At 45.1% G+C, this 21,730-nt stretch overlaps 1 protein-coding gene across 33 annotated transcripts in view; it reads right to left on the bottom strand.

The window, feature by feature from the left end:
* ZMYND8 (zinc finger MYND-type containing 8) overlaps positions 1–21,730 on the bottom strand; it is a 122,711-nt gene that overhangs the window by 67,983 nt on the left and 32,998 nt on the right. For 17 of the 33 annotated variants that reach the window (XM_042230232.1, XM_060397082.1, XM_027977292.2 and 14 more), the window contains 5 exons: positions 16,507–16,655; positions 6,902–7,120; positions 4,100–4,213; positions 1,516–1,608; positions 281–368 (listed from right to left, as the gene is read on the bottom strand). In XM_042230232.1, coding sequence (XP_042086166.1) covers positions 281–368; positions 1,516–1,608; positions 4,100–4,213; positions 6,902–7,090 — 484 coding nt within the window. In that variant the 5' untranslated portion in view covers positions 7,091–7,120; positions 16,507–16,655. Of the gene's footprint in view, positions 1–280; positions 369–1,515; positions 1,609–4,099; positions 4,214–6,901; positions 7,121–16,506; positions 16,656–17,097; positions 17,192–21,730 lie in introns of all 33 variants that reach the window. The other 16 variants (XM_042230233.1, XM_042230231.1, XM_027977293.2 and 13 more) reach the window with 3 other exon arrangements.

Raw genomic sequence — 21,730 nt, forward strand, 5'->3', positions numbered from 1 at the left:
GTGCAACCAAAGATAGATAAATATGTTTTAAAAATTAAGAGGACAGGTAAAAGCATCACATAGTCACAAGCAACAGTGGACATCAGCTCATACCCTGAAGTGCATGTAGTCCCCACCCCCTATTCACACATATGAGCAATCTACACAGAGTTTTTTCAGTTCTGGGTTCTGACGCATGAGAAAAGATTCTGATTTTGTTTTTCTTTTTTTAATGAAAGGCAGGAGAACAGGCAACGCACACAGCGCCCCCTCTTTTCTAAGAGTCATCTAAGCCACTCACCCCCATTGTAAATGATACAGTTGTGCAAAATCCACTTTGCATCAGCCAGGAAGGCTTCTGTGCAGCCATACATTTTCTTTTTAGCATTCTGGGGAGAAAAGCCACAGAAAATAATCACCAGTAAGTCTCTGTAAGCCACAGCCTGTAACACCTGCGTCCCCACATAATTTTCTTAGCAGTCATTTGCCAAATTAATTAATGCTTTTACTCATTTCCCAAGATGCTATTACAGTTGAGATCTATAACTCTATAAAAATGCATTCACTGAATTCATCACACTAACCTGAATCTTCTCATCTTATAGCACTGTCATTTATCAAGCAGCTTCCTCCAATGAACCAGGGTATTTTATATATTTACACATTTATTATTAACTGCACAGTCTCCCAAAAGCCTCATAATTAAAAACTCAATGAAGCCATTCTTTATCCCCATTTTACAGACAGGGAAACTGAGATACAGTAATGTTAAAGAACTAATCCAAAATTCCAAAGCTATTGATTTGTGAAATTAGGATTCTAACCTCATCTTTTGGGAATGTCTTTTTTTTTTTTTTTAACACCATAAGGGTGTGAGCAATTTTCCAAAGCAGGCTGAATTTACTGTTTGGAGGTTGGGGGAGTGGGTCCATCAATACACACAATACAAAGTAATGTTTTCTCCTCATTCATGGTTTTTTTTAAGAATATTTTGGTGCCAAAAATTTGAAAATCAGCACCAAGATGACAGACACAGTCTAAAATGCTACCAGTGTAATTTTCAGCATGGAATTTCAGTTTGAACCTTTGAAAACCAGGGCTAGGCACTACAAAAATACCCTTCTCCATGAAATAAGTCAAGATCTAAGAAGCCACATGTTTACTGCTAACATGAAGGTTTCCCAGATACTTGATTTTCTCTTGCTTCCTTCCTGCTGCTCTCATTAACACCTCCAAAAGAAAGAGAAGGGTAAACCCCAAATCAATCAAATCACTATTGCTTAGAAGCTGTAACTTTCTCAGGTAAAAGGCTAGAGTCACCAGCAGAAATACTATTCGGCGCTAAGCAGTGGGTTTCAACGCCCACTGCAATCCTTGGGAAAATATTACAAAGAAGTTAGGGGAATGAGCGTTCTTCCATCCAAATAGAAGTGGCGCAGGGGAGACATAGAAGAGCCATCTATTGAGACAGGGCTGGGAAGTAAGGGCGAATCTTGAGTCATCTCGACAGCTGTGGGCTCTTTGATGGAAGCCCACCTTTTCCAATGTACAAAGGTCCATGGGGTGGAAGATGTATTCTGCATAGTCAGGATGTTGCTCCAATGGGACAGGCTTCTGAAATGCATCTGTCTGTAAAAGAAAGGACGCATACACACAAACACAAACCCGTCACTGCTACGGAAGACCGCAAGCATTAGCGCCTACAAAGTACTTCCACAATGGAGACATCTTTCCAGAAAACACAGTTCTAAAACTTTCTACAAAACAGGCCCTTGAAAAGCTCCAAAGTGGTTCGCCTTCTAATTCTGCCTGGTTGTCAATCATCATGGCCCAGCTGTGTTCCAGTTTTGTCATCTGCTCTGTTTCCAGTGTATACTCAAATAACAGGTCCAGGCCTCTTCAATCAAGATCGACAAGAACAACGGGCTATCAGTTACTTTAGACCTCAACTCTGAAGGAGGCTCATCTGTAGTACACTGCAAATGCCCACAATTAACACTGACTGGAGGTGAAATTTGGCTACACCTAGGGATGACATTGGAGAAGGCAATGGCACCCCACCCCAGTACTCTTGCCTGGAAAATCCCATGGATGGAGGAGCCTGGTAGGCTGCAGTCCATGGGGTCGCTGAGGGTCGGACACGACTGAGCGACTTCACTTTCACTTTTCACTTTCATGCATTGGAGAAGGAAATGGCAACCCACTCCAGCGTTCTTGCCTGGAGAATCCCAGGGATGGGGGAGCCTGGTGGGCTGCCTTCTATGGAGTCGCAGAGAGTCAGACACGACTGAAGTGACTTAGCAGCAGTAGCAGAGATGACGTGCCAAAAAGTTCCCTTAATTGCCAACAGGTATTTTACACATGGGTGGAAATCTTAGTGAGATTTTGCTCCTCCTCTTAGGAGCCAAATTACTTTCAACACAGGGACTATGTAAAGCAGTGGTCTCCAACCTTTTAAGCACCACGGACAGGTTTTGTGGAAGACCATTTCTCCATGGATGGGGGTGAGGTAATGGTTTGGGGATGATTCAAGCATATTACAATTACTGTGCACTTTATTTCCAATCTAATGCCACGGCCGATCTGACAGGCATACCAGTCCGTGGCCTGGAGGCTGGGGCCCTAGAATAAAGGTTTTGTATCTTAGTCCACTTTTTTTAAGACCATTTGAATCAGTTCAAAATGTGAGGCCTGGTTTGTCAATGGACACTATTTATTTATTAATCAAAAAATATATAGGGAATTCCCAGTGGTTAAGACTCAGTGCTCTCAACGCCAGGAGCCCAGGTTTGATCCCTTGTCAAGGAACTATGACCAGGAACACACGTATACAATTCATATAGACAAACACACACTTATAGGTAAGATTTAATTAACGACCAAATTGTGCCTAAGCAAGGCATGTGAATGGGTTACCATCTGCAGTTATCCAAGCTCTTTCTCATCCAGAATAAGTTTGGCTTTGTCAGTTTAAAAGATGCTTCCATAAAATCAGCAACTTTCTGCCCTGACTTTGTAACAAACAATTTAGGTAAGAAATTAACACCTTCTTATTCTTTTTGGTTTATAATTCTACAGTGTTGACAAATCTAAATAAATCAATTCTTCTTGTCAAAGTTTGGTGTTTTATTTTTAATGAGGCTATATACTTTTGCTTCCGTTGATGGAGTTTTTGTGAAAGGGGTTCCCAATTTAGCAACACCCAATGGGCATGCTCTGAACTTTTTCCATCATGGTATCAAATTTCAGAATATAATCTCAAAACTAAAATTTCTACATTTTTAAAGAAATTAAACCACAATGGCTACTAAAAGCATTCAGATTCTGTATTTCCATATATTCCTTTGACTTAGAAAGCAAAGTCTGAAGAGTTTCATAAAGGGTCACCACTAGCCCATCTGGTGCCTTTGTGTAAATCTACCAAAGAACTCTACAAAAAAACCCAATTTTCTGTAGGAAAAATGTCCTAACATTGATAATCTTGTCATAAAGTATTATTTTTAAAAACAAGGTATGTTACTGCCATCTTTCTGACAACCGTGGCAAAAAACTACAAAATGACAGCTATGGTAACTGGGACTGTTTGAGAAAAACCACTTTAAAGTACACAGCTTGCCAGCTGAACATGGCAGGCCTGCTCTCACATCGATTTTCCTAAAGGCAAAGGCTGTGCATCAAATCCCAATTCAAACTTGCAGAAACCAAGCAAATCCTCGCCCTCTACAGGAATCTCGAAGGCTCCCTCATTAGACCCTGATTACAAATACCCCGGGCTGCACTCAGCTCTCTCACTGAAATGGAATTTTTACAACTCCCCCTTATCTAGCGTGGTCTGAGCTTTCACTTTGCAACCACTAAGAATTTTACATCCCCACCAGCTTCCTAATATATGTCATTTCCCGACTAAACTCCTAGGGGACACAAAGTGTTCACTTTTGAGAATTCGCTCAATGCCTCTGTCCCATTAAATTTACAGGGATTTGCATCTGGGCACACAAGACCCAAAGAGTAAGAAGCACACGAGTCTGAAAAGCCGAGGTAACTACAAGGAACAAAACTGTTAACAGAACAAAAATCACCATCTCATCAACACGTGTAACAAGGGGAAGTGTCTTCTTACCCCTGGCTGTTTCATTTTCTGAATGGCGAACTTGAGCAGATATGATAACTGTTCGATGGTGAGCATCGTCATGGCTTTACTCTGAGTCTCGATGCATTCCGCTACTGTGATCTTCTGCAAGTCAAAATCACACAAATACCCGGTTAGGAAAGAACATTAGGATGCCATGTATTCATTTCCCTTTCCTAATTTTCCAGTAACTTCAAACACAAAAAATGACCCCCACCTAAATGAGACCAGTTCTTTCTCTTGACGAGGACTCCAGTCTACTTGACCTGGGGGCTGATCTGTGGATAAAAATGAAGCAGCCTACCAATCCACTGATGACCTGATTAAGAAGTGTTGTTAGCTCATGGAGGCAATATAATCTGAAAAGAGGGGAGGTGGGCAAGGACCCGAAAAATCGTCATTCTTATAATCTTGGGTTTCAAAAATAGGACACGAAAGGCCACTGGTGGTTTCAGAGCACTCTCCTCACACAACGAATGAACCACTTTCCTTGAGCCTCTAAAGGTTCTGGGCTATCTTTCAGGGAACTGACAAGGCATTAATGCAATGACATCATGGATGGAGCAGGACAGTCTTCCCTATAGAAAAAGTCTAATGCATGGAAGTGAACTAATAAGTATGGTTTCATTCTCTGTCACCACTGACGTGAACCCCCTCAGGACACTCCAGCAAACTACCCAAGGAGCAATCTTACACGTCTACCTCCATGGGTGAGAAAAGAGAAATTCCTATTAAAGACACGTCTGAAACCAGATTCTGCTATATAAACTGGTACCAGATCTCAGAGCTGTGGAATCCTTAGGTAGCAGCAAGAACAAAAATAGCCAACTCGGGTGATGTCACTCTTGATTCACCTGTGTAGGGAGAGCAAAGCAAGGTTTCTCCAACTAATCTGGATTTTGTTTCCATTCTTCAGATCTCCGGATCCTCCAAAAGGAACTTTCATGGCTGGTTGTTGAGAAAAAAGGGCAACACAAGAGGTGCTCGGAAGAGGAAATGATGCATGGATCTAACTGTTCAGCTACCAGAACCAGAAACAGCTAGTCTTCCTAGTTGACCGCCTCGCCCATTCACTCCTGGAAGAAATCCAGGACTCAAAGTCTTAGACACAGATCACACATCTGTTTGAACTCCAGTTCGTCTCCAGGTAACTCTCCATGGTGAACACCTGAGTTGCTCACTCAACTGTGGACCTCTTCTCTCCCAGCCCAGCCCAGTCCTCCTGGCTGGCAATGCCCAGGTCCTACAATGCAGAATGAAAAGGGGCCAGAGTTTGCAAGCATTTCCTGCCTGGGGACTGGTGAGCCAATCCTGACCAAGGAGCCCAAGGGCGTGTCTTTTGCTTGATAAAAAGGGATGTGAGGAGACACACTTCTCCCAGGAGGACTACTGTCTAGCCACACGTGATAAAACCTCCAGCCACCATCTTACGGCCAGGGACACGTCACCTCAACAACAAAATGTGAAGATTCTGGCTCTGAACAAACTCTGTCCTGGTCCTGCCTCTGGCTTCTTTCTACACATGATAATAAATCCCTATGGTTTCAGCTGCCTTTCATCAAGCTCTATTCTCTACAGCAAAAGTATCCTGTCTGAGCCACTATCTTCGCTGAGAAATTATTAAACAATTGGGAAGGAATGGTCAAGACAAAGGAAACAGATGAAGGCTCCAGTTTCCACAATTAAATGCAGAGAATGAGATTGGACTCTGAACAGGAGGCCACTGCTGAACAATGTCTCTGTCTAAAGTAACCCAGACAGAATCAGGGATCATCTTGTGCAACTCTAGGGGCATAACACCATTAAAATGTCATCATCATATTAATCTGACACCTAATTTCTTCCCATAGATTTTCCCTTTACTGTATACAAAAGCGGTATGACAGACACCATCCTAAAGCTTGCCTTTCTTCCCCCATGATCAACATCTGAGAACTTTCCATTTCCTGCATAGAAAGCATCCTCATCTGTGATCTAATACCAATGTACCTTTGAATTCAGGTGACATTCCATATTAAATAACTTTGTAGATGACATTCTTTTTGCTTGCTGCTGCTGTTGTTTCACTTCATTTTTGTTTTCTAGATAAAATTCTTATTTTCAGCATTTGGAAAAAGCATCTTAGATGGATGTTCCCAAGACTAGAAGACACTTCAGAAGACTGGAAATCTTAATTGTTTTCATGAAGAGTGTTCAGGCTTTGCTACAAATGAAATATACACGTTCCCTTCACTGTGCCAGCGTGCTTCTGACTCGGTTCCGTCCCCACCGCCTTTTCCCATGGCTCCATGGCTCCTTCCCTTCTTTAAGTCTTTCTCAAATCATAAGAGGACTTCTGGGACCTCTTCATTTAAGAGGTATGAAAAAGAGCATCAGATGGCCACCATGTGGAACATACAAACAACACTGGCCTTCCAGCTTGGCTACTGCCGAGGATTCAGTGACACAGCAGAAAACAACATCCAAGAAGGAAGAAAAGAGCTTGGTAGAAGTTTGTACCTTCCGGAATGCTCATTCCAGAAGAATCAAAGAAGGCTGAAGATCTCAGAGCGATCCAGAAACCCACGAAGACTCAAAATCAATATTCAGTGCGATTGTCTTTCCAAGAGCTGGAGTGCTAAGACCACTGCCAGTGTTGGTCCCCAAAAGGGGGATGATCAGGACCGAGCAGAGGGAAGACAAAAAACTTCTCTCCTCCTCGTGTTTGGATTATTTGAAAAATTCGATATCAAAGGAAGAAACAGAAAGGAGAGTAAACGAGGCAGACAATGCATTCATTCATCAGGAACTAACCTCACATTCAGGACAAAACCAGTCCCCCTCTGGTTCCGATGTCAGTCTCAGACACTTAGCGTGATAAACCCGGGGACAGAGCTCACAGCAAAGGACTTGGCCTTCCCGGTGACAAACCCAGCAGTAGAAATCATTTCGTCCGTCCTGCGGTACAACATCAACAGGGTCTGTGGTGAGTGGCTGCTTCATATAGTAAAACGGACCATGTCTTAGTTCTGACTGAAATGTAGGCAAGAAAGACAGGTTTGGTTTCAAAACAAATGTGCATTCTCAAAAGGAATTTGAACAAACACAACAATAACAACAAAAGAAAATCAGAGCATTACACACATTCATTAAAAAGCTATCTGGGGTTACTCTATTTTATATTAATATAAAAGTTGCAAGTCATTAGGTATTAAGGTTTACTTTTTCAATCATGTATTTGAAGAGGCCATGACTTGAAAAGCTGGTGTCTGAGAGTTAACAGGCAGCCTAGCAGGAGAGCACAACGGCTAAAACCAAGGCATGCCTGGGTTCAAATTTAGCTCAACCAGCTGCAGGACCAGGGCAAGTCGCTTAACCACCCCCAGCTTCAATTTTCTCATCTGTAAAATGGGGCTGATAACATCTAATTCCATGGGATTGTGGTTGGAATTAAAAGGAATCATACAACGCATGCAATTAACACAGCGCCACCATGACAAATACTGCTGGTACACTTCGAAGTCCAACATATGGAAGTCTAAACGTAAAAAGCCAAGCAAGCATGGCAATTTGCCCTGGGAGTCTTTCAACAATGGGCCAGAGGAGAATGGATCCGTTTGGAAATGAGTCATCAAAAATGACAATTCTTTTTTTTTGAAGGCTACCCCCAATGCACAAAGAATTATAGCCAACAAGAGGCTTTCGTAAAACCATGCTTCTCAAACACAGGAGGCCTTGGTATTTGCAGAGAAGCCACATTTCTTACTGAAGACAAACAGGGGCAGAAAGATAAGAGTGGGAAGTGCCAATTCATGAGAGCTAGACCCCTCCCTACGCCAAAATAGCAAGAGAAAGGCTTCCCTAACGATGCATTGGAAAAGACCCTGATGCTGGGAGAGATCGAGGTCAGGAGGAGAAGGGGATGACAGAGGATGAGATGGTTGGCTGGCATCACCAACTCAACGGACATGAGTCTGAGCAAGCTCTGGGAGTTGGTGATGGACAGGGAAGCCTAGCATGCTGCAGTCCATGGGGTCAAAATGAGTCAGTCACAACTGAGCGACTGAACTAAATGATACATTACAAAATCCAGCAAAGCTACTCTCTGAAAACAATCCCTCAGAGAAACTCATTCAGAAAATGCATAGTTGAGACCAGTAAGAAATCTTGTTTAGGAAGTATGAGAAAGTCTAGGGGTTAAGTGTTCAAAAAGACCTGGTAACTTCCCATGTGACCTTGGGAAAGCTACTCAACCCACTTTAGCCTTGATTCCGTGGACAAGAGGGCAGCCACAACCACAGTGCCTACCTCTAAAAAAACTTCCTTTCCCTGTCCTTCAGTAAAACTTTACAGTTTTTTCCATGAAGATCTCATATATTGGTTAGGGACTGCATAATTTTTGTTGCTGCTGTGAATGGACCATTTTCCCATTACAGTTTCTAAATAGTTATTGTTGGTACATAGAAGCGCTATTAGATTTTTAATACTATTTATATATATACACAGTTCTAATAGTTTACTGATTAAAAGTTTTTATCATCTCTAAGTAACATTAGTTTTGTCTGCCCATGTCTAATATCCATGTATCATTTTAGTTTTCTCCTTATTTTACCAGCTAGGACCCCCAGGATAATGGGAGCGAGTAACCACAATTGCAGGCATCCATCTTGCTCCTGGTTTTTACTATGAGGTTTTAATGTCTCCCAAATGCCTGGTACTTCCACCTTCCTTGATAAAGAGTTTCAGAGATGCTTGCTTAGCAGATCTTCATGAATCAATCCTTCTAAGCCTCCCAACTCATTTCTACTAAGAAAAGAGCTAAGACTAATAAGGGCAGTTGTGTAATTTTTGAGTCCTGTTTCATCAGTTCGTTTAAAGAGCCTGCTCTACTTGGTTTCCAGCAGATAATAGCATCATTATGCTATTCTCTCTACGTTACGCTTTTCAGCGCACTGTCACACACACCATCTCCATTCTGTCCTCACCATCCCCCAGAGAGGCACGCAGGGCAGACATCACTAGTCCTAGTGGACAGATGAGAAAATGAAGCTTAAAAGACTCATCTGACCCCACAAGTCCAGAAGCAAAGACTCCCACCTGGGTGTCCTAGCACTTTCATCCCTATGCCCCACAGAAGATGAAGCTGAATGAAAAAGAGATTCTGATGATTCAGTGACCCCCTCAGAGAACATTTTCTGTAATTCAAAATAACTTCTGCCAAACAAACTTACGATTATTACCAGGCGGCAAAGGGAGCGGGGGATGAACTGGAAGTTTCTGATTGACATTTACACATTACTATATATAAAATAGATGGACTTCCCCAGCAGCTCAGTGAGAAAGAATCCACCTTCAATGCAGGAGACTCAGGTTTGGGTCTTCCTGGTTCAGGAAGATCCCCTGGAGGAGGAAATGGCAACCCACTCCAGTACTCTTGCCTAGAAAACTCCATGGACAGAGGAGCCTGGTGGGCTACAGTAAACGGGGTCACAAAAGGGTTGGACGTGACTGAGTGACCAAACGACAACACATAAGACAGGATACTAACAAGGACCGGCTGCACAGTGCATGGATCTCTCCTCCATTCTCTGTAATGAACTATACGGGAAAAGAATCGAAAACAGACTACATACACGTTATGTGCCTGTTTCTCCTTGCTGTAGGCCTGAAACTAACTCATTATAAATCAACGATACACCAGTAAACACTTAAAAAAATAACTTCTGCTAATGCAAAAAGAGTAGAAGGGAAAAAAGTCTGAAATTTAGGAAGACAACTAGAAACGTAATAGAGAGGGGGCAGGAAAAGATAACAGCATCTAGAGTAAGGGGTTCTCAACTCAGGTGACATCTTGGGCTAGACAATCTTGGTTGTGGGGACCTGCTCCTGTGCACTGGAGGATGTGTGGCATCATTCGGGGGCACCCCACCCACCACGCACCAAACTGGGACAACCAAAAATATCTCCAAGCACTGCCCAAGGTCCCCGGGTGGGACGCAAAACTGCCCTCAGCTCAGAGTCACCCAGGCAGAAGCCTGCTCTCTGCCTAGGAAAATGGTTGCTTGAATTTCGACAGGGGAGGGTGTGAAAGTGGAGCGGCTGGGGGAGGGGAAGACGGAGGAACCCCCCCCTTCCCCCAGAGAGATAAACTGGACCTATCAAGCAAGCAGAACTATTTCTAACCTGAGTGGGGTCCTCCAGGATGCACTGCGGCTTTCTGCAAGATAGCAGGAAGGCGTATTTGAGGGCCCAGCTTCCTTTCAGTAAGTTAATAATAGAACAGGAAGACGCATGAAAACCTCAATGAAACTAGAAGAATCAGAATGTGACCGCTCATCATCTCTTGAGCGGGCAACCAAGCCCTTTCCATCTAACAGAAGCCAGGATATTGCCCCTTGAGAAGTTAAGTGCCCCTCCTCCATGTCTGCCCCCAACCCCCACCTGGCCAGGGGCGGGCGTTCCCAGGAGGACCAAGAGGCGGGCGGACCGGGCTGCCCTTTTTTTAGGAGGGTTCATCCTTGATGAGAACTAGCTGGCTGGGAATCACCTTGCCAATCAGATACCGGCCTTATCTGCTGCTTGTAAGTGTTTTCTGCGCCATAAAAATAATCTGATAAATATGCAACATTTTAGAAAAGGAAAGGTAAATCATTGCAGGCAGAATGAGTTACGATTTTTTCCTCCCCCATGTGTCCAAGGTGTGTTCTCAGAGTCAGGCAAGCAGGTTGCTATGGGACTAACTGCAGGCTCCGAGCGCACACGTTCTTACGCCCCTGTTCCTTCCACTGGTCAGCTTAACAAGAAATAGACAGGCCTGTTCATCGGCTTCTGCAACACTCCATGGAACACCCCAGCCTATACCAGGAGCCAGCAAACCTTCTCTACAAAAGGGTTCTATAAAGATAGGAGGTGAACAGCTGAGGCTTTGCAGGTCATATGGTCTCTACTGCAACACTCTCGTCACAGGAGAGCAGAAGTGACTACAAACAAGGTATCGCTAAGTGGACGTGGCTTTGTGCCTGTAAACTTCATTTACAGAAACAGGCGCTGGGCCACACCTGGTCTGTGAAAACCAGAGAACATGTCTGGGGAGCCGGGGGGAGGACCACAGACTCAAATTCCTTCTGGGGCCACACAGGAAACACAGAGGAAGGAAAACCGTCCTCATTCTAGCCTGTGTTTTCCTGCATTTGATAAAAATACACAAGGGCTACAAAATAAAGACAAACTGCTCGGCCCTGGAGTGTGAGGATGGTACCGGAGAGAAACACCAGGAGGGTAGAGCATCCTCGAGGCCCTCGGCTCCAGTGATCAGCAGTCCTACTGACTGTCCCCTGATCTATCTTGGCTGTTAATACACGGCTCCCACCCAACAAGGAACCTCTGCTTTTAGACAATGCATGTGCTGTGTGCTGTGCGTAGTCGTGTCCCACTCTTCGCGACCCCGTGGACCACAGGCTCCTCTGTCCATGGGGATTCTCCAGGCAAGAACACTGGAGTGGGTTGCCATGCCCTCTTCCAGGGCATGTTCCCAACCCAGGGATCGAACCCAGGTCTCCCACACTGCAGGCGAATTCTTTACAGTCTGAGCCACCAGGAAGCCCAAGGCAACGCACAGGCCCAACAAACTGAGTTCCAGCTCGCCTCCTTATGAACATGGATAGCCCTGAACTCAGAGGAGGCAACAGGGCCCTGTCATTTCTCTGTTATATTTGATCAAAGGTACACCTAAGGCCATTATGCACAAATCTGTTAGCAGATTATTGCTCAATACTTGAATAAGAAAGAAAAGAAGTAGAGAAAGGAGGAAGGGAGAGAGACCCTCCCCAAAGGACTCAAACTCAAAAATGTCCTAAGAACTACAGATAGACTGGTATTTCTCAATAAGGGTCCAATGTCACTTGAGAAAAGGTATTTCTTGCCCCATCTACCAGAGGTCATTCAGCAACCTAACCCTCCTCCACACAACACCAGAAGCATCCTTCCAGGCTCTGGGATGTCCCCCACCCCCAGTTCCAAGAAAAAAGCACCTACATACTTTCTCACTTTTGTTAAGAGGTGAAACAAGATGATGGTGGTCCATTCCAGGTGGTGAAATCCTAGTGGTCCAGTGGTTAAGAATCCCCACCCCTCAATGCAGGGTACACGCATCTAATCCCTTGTCCAGAAGATCCCACATGCCTCGGAGCAACTAAGCCCGCAGGCTGAAACTACTGAGGCCCTCAAGCCTAGAGCCCACTCCCGCAACAAGAGAAGCTCTGCGATGAGAAGCACTCGGACCACAACAAAGAGTAGCCCCTGTTCCCCACAACTAGGGAAGCCCCGCGTGCAGGAATGAAGACTCACCACCGCCAAAAAATAAAATCAATAAGTCTTCTTTTAAAAAAGGTATTTAAAAAAAAAGAAGTAAAATCAGTGGACAAAAAGGTTGAAAAAAAATTAAATACAAACCTTAGAACACTTCCTCTAAAAGTGTGTTCTAAAGTTCTTGGACTTCCCTGGTGGCTCAGACAGTAAAGCGTCTGTCTACAATGCGGGAGACCCGGGTTCGATCCCTGGGTCGGGAAGATCTCCTGGAGAAGGAAATGGCAATCCACTCCAGTACTATTGCCTGGAAAATCCCATGGACAGAGAAGCCTGGTAGGCTACAGTCCACGGGGTTGCAAAGAGTTGGACACGACTGAACGACTTCACTCACTCACTCACTCATTCAAAGTTCTTCTTAAAACTCTTAGAACTCCCCTAAAAGTAAAGTGAAAGAAAAGGGAAGTCGCTCAGTCATGTCCGACTCTTTGCGACCCCATGGACTGTAGCCTACCAAGCTCCTCCCTCCATGGGATTGTCCAGGCAAGAGTACTGGAGTGGGTTGCCATTTCCTTCTCCAGGGGATCCTCCCAACCCAGGGATCGAACCCGGGTCTCCCGCATTCCAGGCAGAGGCTTTAACCTAAAGTAATGCGTCCCCAATACACGAAAAATGGGTGGAAACTTAAAACCCGTAACTCTACTTCATAATAACCCATCTCTACCAAAAATGGGAAAATATGAGGGCGGGGGGGGGGGCGGTTATTATGCTAGAATGGTTTTCTTTTTAGAACACTGGAACAGGAGAAATTTCAGCGTGAATAAAAAACAAGAAAGGGGTGAAGAATTTTGATACACACCAAAAATCAAGAGTGTGAACGCCTAGAAAGAGCTAAAGGCAGAAGGAAAGAGCAAACCGGCAGGAGACACCACGACAGGGAGGGATGGGGAGTGCAGAACGCAGGTCCAGCGTCCAGCTATTGTTGGAGTTTTCTGAGTTTTTGTAGGAACTCGAAAATGTGAGTTGATATTTGACATCTCATGATCATCAAATGTTGATGACTAACAGAAATCACACTGGTAAAACCTAGGATATGGAGACATGCATTTTGCATTTAATTCCATCACTTTTTTTTTTTCAATTCTGTAATCGAAAAGAAGAAAGAAAAGGGAAAGAGACGATTTTTTTTTAAAAAAAGAGTCCAGAAGAATTTTTTTTTTTAAGGATTTAAGTTACCCTTAGGAAAACAGACTGTGCTCAAGGGAAGCTGCCTCGAGGGAGGGTTTGCATAGTTTATGCAAACACTATAAACTAGAGTGAATTATGGGGTCAAGGGTCAGGAATTTCTTTTCTTTACAGTTCAGGCTATTTCTCTGTTGCCAACTCTTGGCCGTTCAGCCCCAGGGAGTTTTAGATGTGAAAAACAAAACCCTACAATCAAGCTTAGAAATGTTCCTTCCCAGTTCAAACCCCTGTTTCACCAGGATGGGAAAGCAACTGACAAGGTCACCCAGTGGGTTTCCCAGATGCAGTGGGGCAGGAAGGAGTCTGGACTTCAAGGCCTGGACCCCTTCTCCTCCAGAGACACAGCTCTGTAAACTCTCTCATCACTGTGATGACCGATTCTGCAAACGTGTAGTCACGCCCTGTGTCCAGCACCCCTGCCTCTCTGCTCCACATGCCCAGTGCATTCTGCATTCATGAGCTCCCCCTGTGTCAGACTCTGGGGTGACAGCAGCCACTGGACACTTTCTGGCCACAGATTTACAAATACACCATTGTGGTCCTGAGGTTTCAGTGTTAAGAGGACCCGTGGCTGAGGAAGGGGGAAAAGAAAATCTGTGAGCTGCCTAAGGTGGTCAGATTCTAGGAAGAAAGACGTGAGCCAATTCTTAAAGGACAGGAGGAAGTCACTAAGCGCACACACACAGAGAACCACTAGGAGACCCTCTCTCCCCAGAGAGGACAATATCTGCTTCACGACTTTACTGATAACTGGTAAAAGAGGGCTTGCCTTAAATTAAAATTTGAGGATTATTTATAACCTTTGTGTTTCTTAGTCTTCAAGCCCAACAGGTATAATGGGATGGCTAATGGTGACAGGGGCTGGGGCGGGGGTAGCAGCTTCAAGCCAGACAGGCAGACCTACGCTTCTTGCTATAAAGCCTTGGGGAAGTAACTTAACCTCTCTGCCAGTAAAACAGAGAGTGTACCCTTCCTCACAGCATCATTATAAACATCCACACACAAAAAGGCTTATGAAAGGATAGGCACACTCTTAAGTCCTGCTTTTAGTATTAGTCTCACCAACACTATTACTGAGCCACCACAGCTCAGCTGGTAAAGAACCCACCTGCAATGCAGGAGACCCCACTTTGATTCCTGGGTAGGGAAGATCCCCTGGAGAAGGGACAGGCTACCCACTCCAGTCTTGGGTTTCCCTGGTGGCTCAGCTGGTAAAGAATCCGCCCACAATACGGGAGACCTGGGTTTGATCCCTGGGTTGGGAAGATCCTCTGGAGAAGGGAAAGGCTATATCCACTCCAGTATTCTGGCCTGGAGGATTCCCTGGACTGTACAGTCCATGGGATCGCAAAGAGTCGGACGTGACTTTCACTTTCACTCACTTTTCCAACACTGTTATTATATGATCTTTCAAACTACAATTTGAAATGATCTTTTCAAATGATCTTGATCAAGATCTTGAAATGATCAAGATCACTGAAAAGATCATTGAAAAGATCTTTTCAAATTGCAAAAATTTACTTAGAAGCTATCAGATTCTCCTGTAATGGGAGTTCCAACTCATTAAACCTGGGCTGACCAACATGGCAGCTATAAACCAGAGGTGGCCACGTAAATTTAAATTCAATTAAAAATTCAGTTGCTCAGGCACAGCTGCCACTTTTACAAGTGCTGTGGCCACACGTGGCTTGTGGCTATCACACTGAACAGCACAGGCCTGGAACATTTCCAAAGCTATTTAATTATTTCACAGATAGTCTGTGTGATTATTTCACTTAGTGTAGACTCTCGCTTAACTTTTATTATTTATGTCATTTAGCTCAATTCCTCTTCACAACAGCCCTGCGAGTTTGGTAGCAGTAAGATCATTATTCTCATTTCAGAAAATGAGAAAATGAAGCACAAAGAGGTTAACCTGCCCACAGCCACAGGGCAGCAGCAGCGCTGGCATTTCACTGTGTAATTTGGAGAGAAAAAATAGATTCATGCCCAGAAACGGCCCCTCTCAGAGTCCCGGGCGTTTAACCGTTGCTGGGTTCCTTCCCGTGAAAGCAACAATCTTATTTTATCCGACCTCAAATCCCCAGGGCCCACTTCCACATCCATAATCTGCACAAATGCGTGAATACATCCCGAAGAATCCCCTCTGAAATGGTTATCAGGAAACCAGGCATCCTGCTTGCTCCATGCTAGGAGACTCGACCTCATGGACCAGGAAAGCACCTCTCATCTTTTTAAGTCAGAAAAGTAGCTTGTTTGCAGCACAGAATTTTAGAGGTAGAAGGTCCCTGAGATAAGATATAAGATGGTGAGTCGATGTTTGCATCAAGCATGGGGTCTGCCAGGGACTGGGCACTCTGAAAAGAGATAGGGACCAATTACCTAAGTCACGGTGGGCAGTGGGTTGGGAGGGCGGCTGTCTCTCACCACAGTCCTAAACCCATTCTTTTACAGATGAGAAAATTGACACCAAAAGGGACCACAGGCCTCAGCCATACCACCCCCTCCAGGCAAAACTCCAAACTGTCCTACCAGCCCAGCCTAGCAGGGCAACACCCTCAGGCCACGAGGGCAAACAGTGCCAACATGAGAAAAAAAGAAATCCAAGGAAAATCCCCAAATCCTAGAGCATGGTATCTCTATCTTATCTGGGTCACTGCCCTGTCCCCACAAAGAGATCTGAAAAGCCACTGGGAATTTCTCCCCAGGCCCATTTTGCGCTCCCCTTTCCGTCCTAGGCAAATGACAGCCGGAGCAAGGCAGCTTCCTAAATGCCGAGCACACGGGCAGTTGGAGAAACATCAGCGTTTGTCCGCAGCCCCTCCCCACCCCTTCCACGCGAGTGGACCCCATTCCCAGTGGCCTCTTACCTGCTCCTTATTGTTATTGTTCAGTAAGCCGGGTTTCTTTTTCTTTTTAATGGGACTTGTGGATGTGTCCTGTGGCGAGTGGCCATTGGAGGAATGAGGAGGGCTGGGGAACTTTCTTTTCTGGGCTGTTCTCTCTGTGGAGCCAGGATCTGAAAGACACACAGGATCGCATATTTTAATGCAGTCAGGACTAGGCCCCGCAGGAAGCAGGGTGTGGAGGACACACTCATTTTGTCCCCAAACTTAATGCTACCTTATTGATCCTCCTAGAATATACCTACCCCACTGTCTTCATTGCATGTCTCAAAGAGGTAAGACGGTCTTTCTTTTGCATACAAACATTTCTGTGAAATTTGTAATTTATGGCCAAAATACAAAAATTGGGAAACTTCAAATAATACCCTAGATTTGGGGCTTCTATTAAAAAAAAAAATCAGAGCCTGCAAGGCCTTATATAACCAGATAGAGCTAAACACTTGCCAGCTACTTTTTAGAAGGGAATATGCCCTCTATTTTGCCAAAATCCCCACCATTCCCTTTGTTGATAAAGGTCCGTCTAGTCAAAGTTATGGTTTTCCAGTAGTCACGTACCACTGTGAGAGCTGGACCATAAAGAAGACTAAATGCCAAAGAATTGACGCTTTCGAACTGTAGTGTTGGTGAAGCCTCTTGAGAGTTTCTTGGACTGCAAGGAGATCAAACCAGTCAATCCTAAAGGAAATCAAACCTGAATAGTCATTGGAAGGACTGATGCTGAAGCTCCAATACTTTGGCCACCTGATGCAAAGAGCCGACTCATTGGAAAAGACTCTGATGCTGGGAAAGACTGAAGGCAAGAGGAGAAGGGGGCGGCAGAGGATGAGATGGTTGGATGGCATCACTGACGCAATGGACATGAATTTGGGAGACAGTGAAGGACAGGGAAGCCGGATGTGCTGCAGTCCATGGGTCGCAGCAAACAGTCGGACGTGACTTAGCAACTGAACAAGAACCACCACCAGCCTTCCCTACTGTGTCCCTGTTGACCAAGCCATGAACCAGCAGCCAGGAGCTGTCACACACCCAAGAAAAGAAAGAAAGAAAATGAAGCTGCTCAGTTGTGACCGACTCTTTGCAACCCCATGGACTACAGGTTCCTCCATCCATGGGATTTTCCAGCCAAGAATACTGGAGTGGGTTGCCATTTCCTTCTCCAGGGGATCTTCCCGACCCAGGGATGGAACCCAGTTCTCCCACAGTGCAGGCAGACGCTTTACCATCTGAGCCACCAGCCACACACTCAAGGCTGATGCAAAAGCAGGAGACCGTAAGAGACGGACCAAGAAAAGAAGGTCACATACTTTTAAGAAAATGAAGGCAAACATAACTCGTGGTAGAAGACATTTATTCACGTTTATCAGATTAACAAAGTATAACTACGTAAAAGAAAAATATACCCCACCCCTCGGAGCTCCCATGACCCAATCACCAGCAGACGTGTTTGTGACTATCCTCCAGAGATCAACAGAAAGCTGCATTCTCACCCGCGTCTCATCTGAAAAATACCAACGCCACCCTCGCCAATCCGTTTCTGTTTTTATTCTCCCCATACCTCATTTAAACACAAGCATTGACACAACCATCCCATCTTCACCTGCAAAGATCTGAATCCGTTCCATGCCTGACGGCTCTCCCGCTAGCTGACGGAGGCCATAAGGGAACGGCCTGGAACCCCTGCTATGCTTGAGGAATGAAAAGTCCAGGCACCACAAGAGCACAGGACTGTGCCAAGAGCACAGGTGGCAGAACGGGATACAGAGTTCAGAAAGATGACTATCTGCGAAGATGGCCTGATGACGTTCCCCAGCTCCAGGGTTAACTCTTGGGCAAGTCCCAGCATGCGGGCTCTGCTGTGTGTCACCAGCCTGTGTCTGGGATGGTGGCCAGAGCTGCTGGGGCAGATCACCAGGGTCCAAGAGCTGTAGTACCCTCCAGCACGCTTCAGACAATGGACCACTTCTGCAAAATCCAGTCCACACCAGGGAGTTCTCTCCGCTCACCAGGCAGGCTGCAGGAAAATCCTGAACACATGATCGGAGTGCTGCACTGAGGCTAGCCCCGAGAGGAAATTAAATGCCAACCACAGGCACCTTGAGGGAGAAGAGACCTCAGAGTCAAGGGGCCACCCCACAGACACCAAAACAGCAGCTTGGAGGGCCCAAAGGGATGGCTCAGAGGCACACAACAGCTAGTTAGTGGGAAAATGCACTAAAAAGAGGCAGCCTAGGATTGGCGAGTTTCCCCGGAGAGAACCTCCTCTCATTGCCACAGGGATCCTCGCCCCACATCCCCATCATACGTGGAAATGCGCACGTTCTCCACAGGGTCTCTGACCTAACAATCTCCTCCTAGAAACATTCTACAGGCCTGGTCACAGGGCAGCAAAGCACACGCAAGATGATTCAGCTGCAGCACTTGGCGTTATAGCTAAGACTAGAAAGGGCTTCCGTGTCCATAAACTGTTGGTCTGAACACATAGTGGGATTCAGCCATGAAGAAGAACACATCACCTTGAGACAAACTGATTATCTCCAAGCTTCTGGGTCAGGTTAAAGAGCATGAAAATACCAAGGACATTCTCCACAGAACGAAAAAAAATTACCATTTTAAAATCTGTATAGGGACACAAAGACCCTGAATAGCCAAAACAATCTTGAGAAAGAAGAACGGAGCTGGAAGAATCATACTCTGTGACTTCAGACTATATTATTTAACACAAAGCTATACTCAATGCAACACTTTGGTACTGGCATAAAAACAAGACACGTAGATCAATGGAACAAGACAGAGAGCCCAAAAATAAACCCACACACTTATGGTCGATCTATGACAAAGGAGGCAAGAATATACAATGGAGAAAAGACAGTCTCTTCAATAAGCGGTACTGGGAAAACTCACAGCTACATGAAGAAGAGTAAAATTAGAACATTCTCTAACACCATATACAAAAAAGCAATGCATGTCTAGCACCAATAATAGACCAAAAGACACAGCCCAAAAAAGATGGGTTCATTTGGGTTAGCTTGGTTTTTTTTGGGTTTTTTTTTTTCCCCCTCCATTTTGTTTGGGTTTTTTGTTTCTTTCTGAAAAAGATGTTTTCGTATATACTCATATTTACATAAGCCTAAAATACTCCTAGTTGAACACGAAAGTGTAAGTTCTTAATGGGGACCAGAGGTTGCCTCAGGGGAGGAGAATCTGCAAGGAGAGGACGCAGGACTTCTTTCTTCTTGCCACTGTGTATCCTACTGTACTTTACCATGTTCCTGAACTACTTTAACAAAATAAGGAAAAATAAAAAGGAAGTATTTAGAAGGTACAGGGTCACATTTTGAAAAAAAAAAAGCAGTGGGCGCAAACCAAAGCCAGTAATGAGCAAATGACAGAGGCCTGACTCAGGATAAAAAATGTGACCAGATGTACACACTTCGGGTTGATCTGTGTGGGCCTACAGACCCCAGGAAGGAGCTTGAAATTTGTTCTGTGTGAATCTAATAAATCCAAATAACTCCATTTATGTATCAGAGGACAGGTGCTTAACAAAATCATTTTGGGGGCTCAAAGGAGACGTGTCCCAGAAGAAATGGTACCCGGGCCAGGCAAAAACTGAAAGCTACTGGGCCAAGGTTTTGCTTCTCTATGTATTGTTTCGTTAGCATACAAAGTTTGAAAGAGGAGAGCACATGAGCAAAGTCAGGCCAGTGGAAAGCTAGGAAAATGTTTGGGGAAAAAACAAATAACCACAGACTCTTAAACAACAGGGTTGGGCCATCAACCACTACCCAGTTGAAAATCCACATTACTGCTTTCTCCGCCTCAAAAACAAAGGAATTGATAAAGGACTCACCGAAAAGCAGGAAGCTGAAGCAACCTGGACAGAATCAGGCTCAAGCCCTGCTTTTTTGTGATTCCACATACTGTGATTTGTAATCAAACGCAAACTTTTCCATGCACTTAAAAATTGGTAAGATGAAAATGCGTGCTCACTCAGTTGTGTCTGACTCTTTGTGACCCCCATGGACTGCAGCCTGCCAGGCTCCTCTGTCCATGGGATTTCCCAGGCAAGAAAATTGGAGTGGGTTGCCATTTCCTACTCCAGGGGATCTTCCTGACCCAGGGATTGAACCTGTGTAGCCTGCAATGGCAGGCTGATTCTTTATCACTGAGCTACCTGGGAAGCGCAAAATGAAAAGACAAGTATTCTATGTATTGGAAAAAAAATCCACGTGTAAGTGAATAAGAGTAGATTCAACACATGTTCCTCAAGAGTCAAGTTTAGTGTATCGATGTTTCTCGATGGAGTACTAGTGGATTTTGGAAAGGATGGCCCCCTCCTCATTGCAAGGACAACCCCACTCCCCTCACACCCACTGGCATTGATGGTCCCAAACACTGTGAAAACCAAAAGCATCCCAAATGCTTCCTGAACCCTCCCAGAAGTGGTACCACCCTTCTGGGGCACCTCAGAGCTAGAGTATGAGGCACAGTGGATGAAACCCACAGCCCAGCCCACACCTGGTCAACCTCCGGGGCCAGAAATGGCTCCAGCTCCTCCCTGGGCCATCTAATCATCCGCCTGTGGCTGAGATCTCCTAGGATGATGGGTCCCCATCCAAGTGTTGTCCCCACACTAGCTGCAGCATCACCTGTGAATCTGCCGGAAATGCATGTTCTCAGGCTCCATGTCAGATCTACAGAATCAGAAACTGGAGCAGGGCCCAGCAATCTGGGGTTTAAGCAGGCTTCTGGAGGATTTGGGTGCACGCTAATTTGAGATGCTCTCACATGTGTGTTTGGGAGACAGAGTCTGAGTTCTCGAGTCTCAGGAATCGCCTTTCCTTCCTCATCGCCATCTAGAAGGTTGGTTCAAGACCTCAGGAAACAGAAGCCAAGAATGAGGCAAGGAGAAAGAATTGAAACAGCTAAACAACTTTCCCTCCTTCTCAGGGCCTCGGGGACACATCTGTAAAATGGGAGGAAAGGTAAGGAAAGGGACCAGACCAGTTCTTACCTGGAGTCCATGAAAGTGCCTCAAGGCCCCATAAGCTACCTGCCACAGTCCTATACGTGGATGCAACTTCCTGAGAAAGGGGGCCTGAGCCTATTTCACATTTTTAAAGGTGAATCAACTCTAAAGATCAAAAAGCTACAGGACCAGAGGATCCTAAAGTCTTTTAACTTTGAA

This window comes from Ovis aries, chromosome 13 (genome assembly GCF_016772045.2).
Source record: "Ovis aries strain OAR_USU_Benz2616 breed Rambouillet chromosome 13, ARS-UI_Ramb_v3.0, whole genome shotgun sequence".
Classification (NCBI taxonomy): domain Eukaryota; kingdom Metazoa; phylum Chordata; class Mammalia; order Artiodactyla; family Bovidae; genus Ovis; species Ovis aries.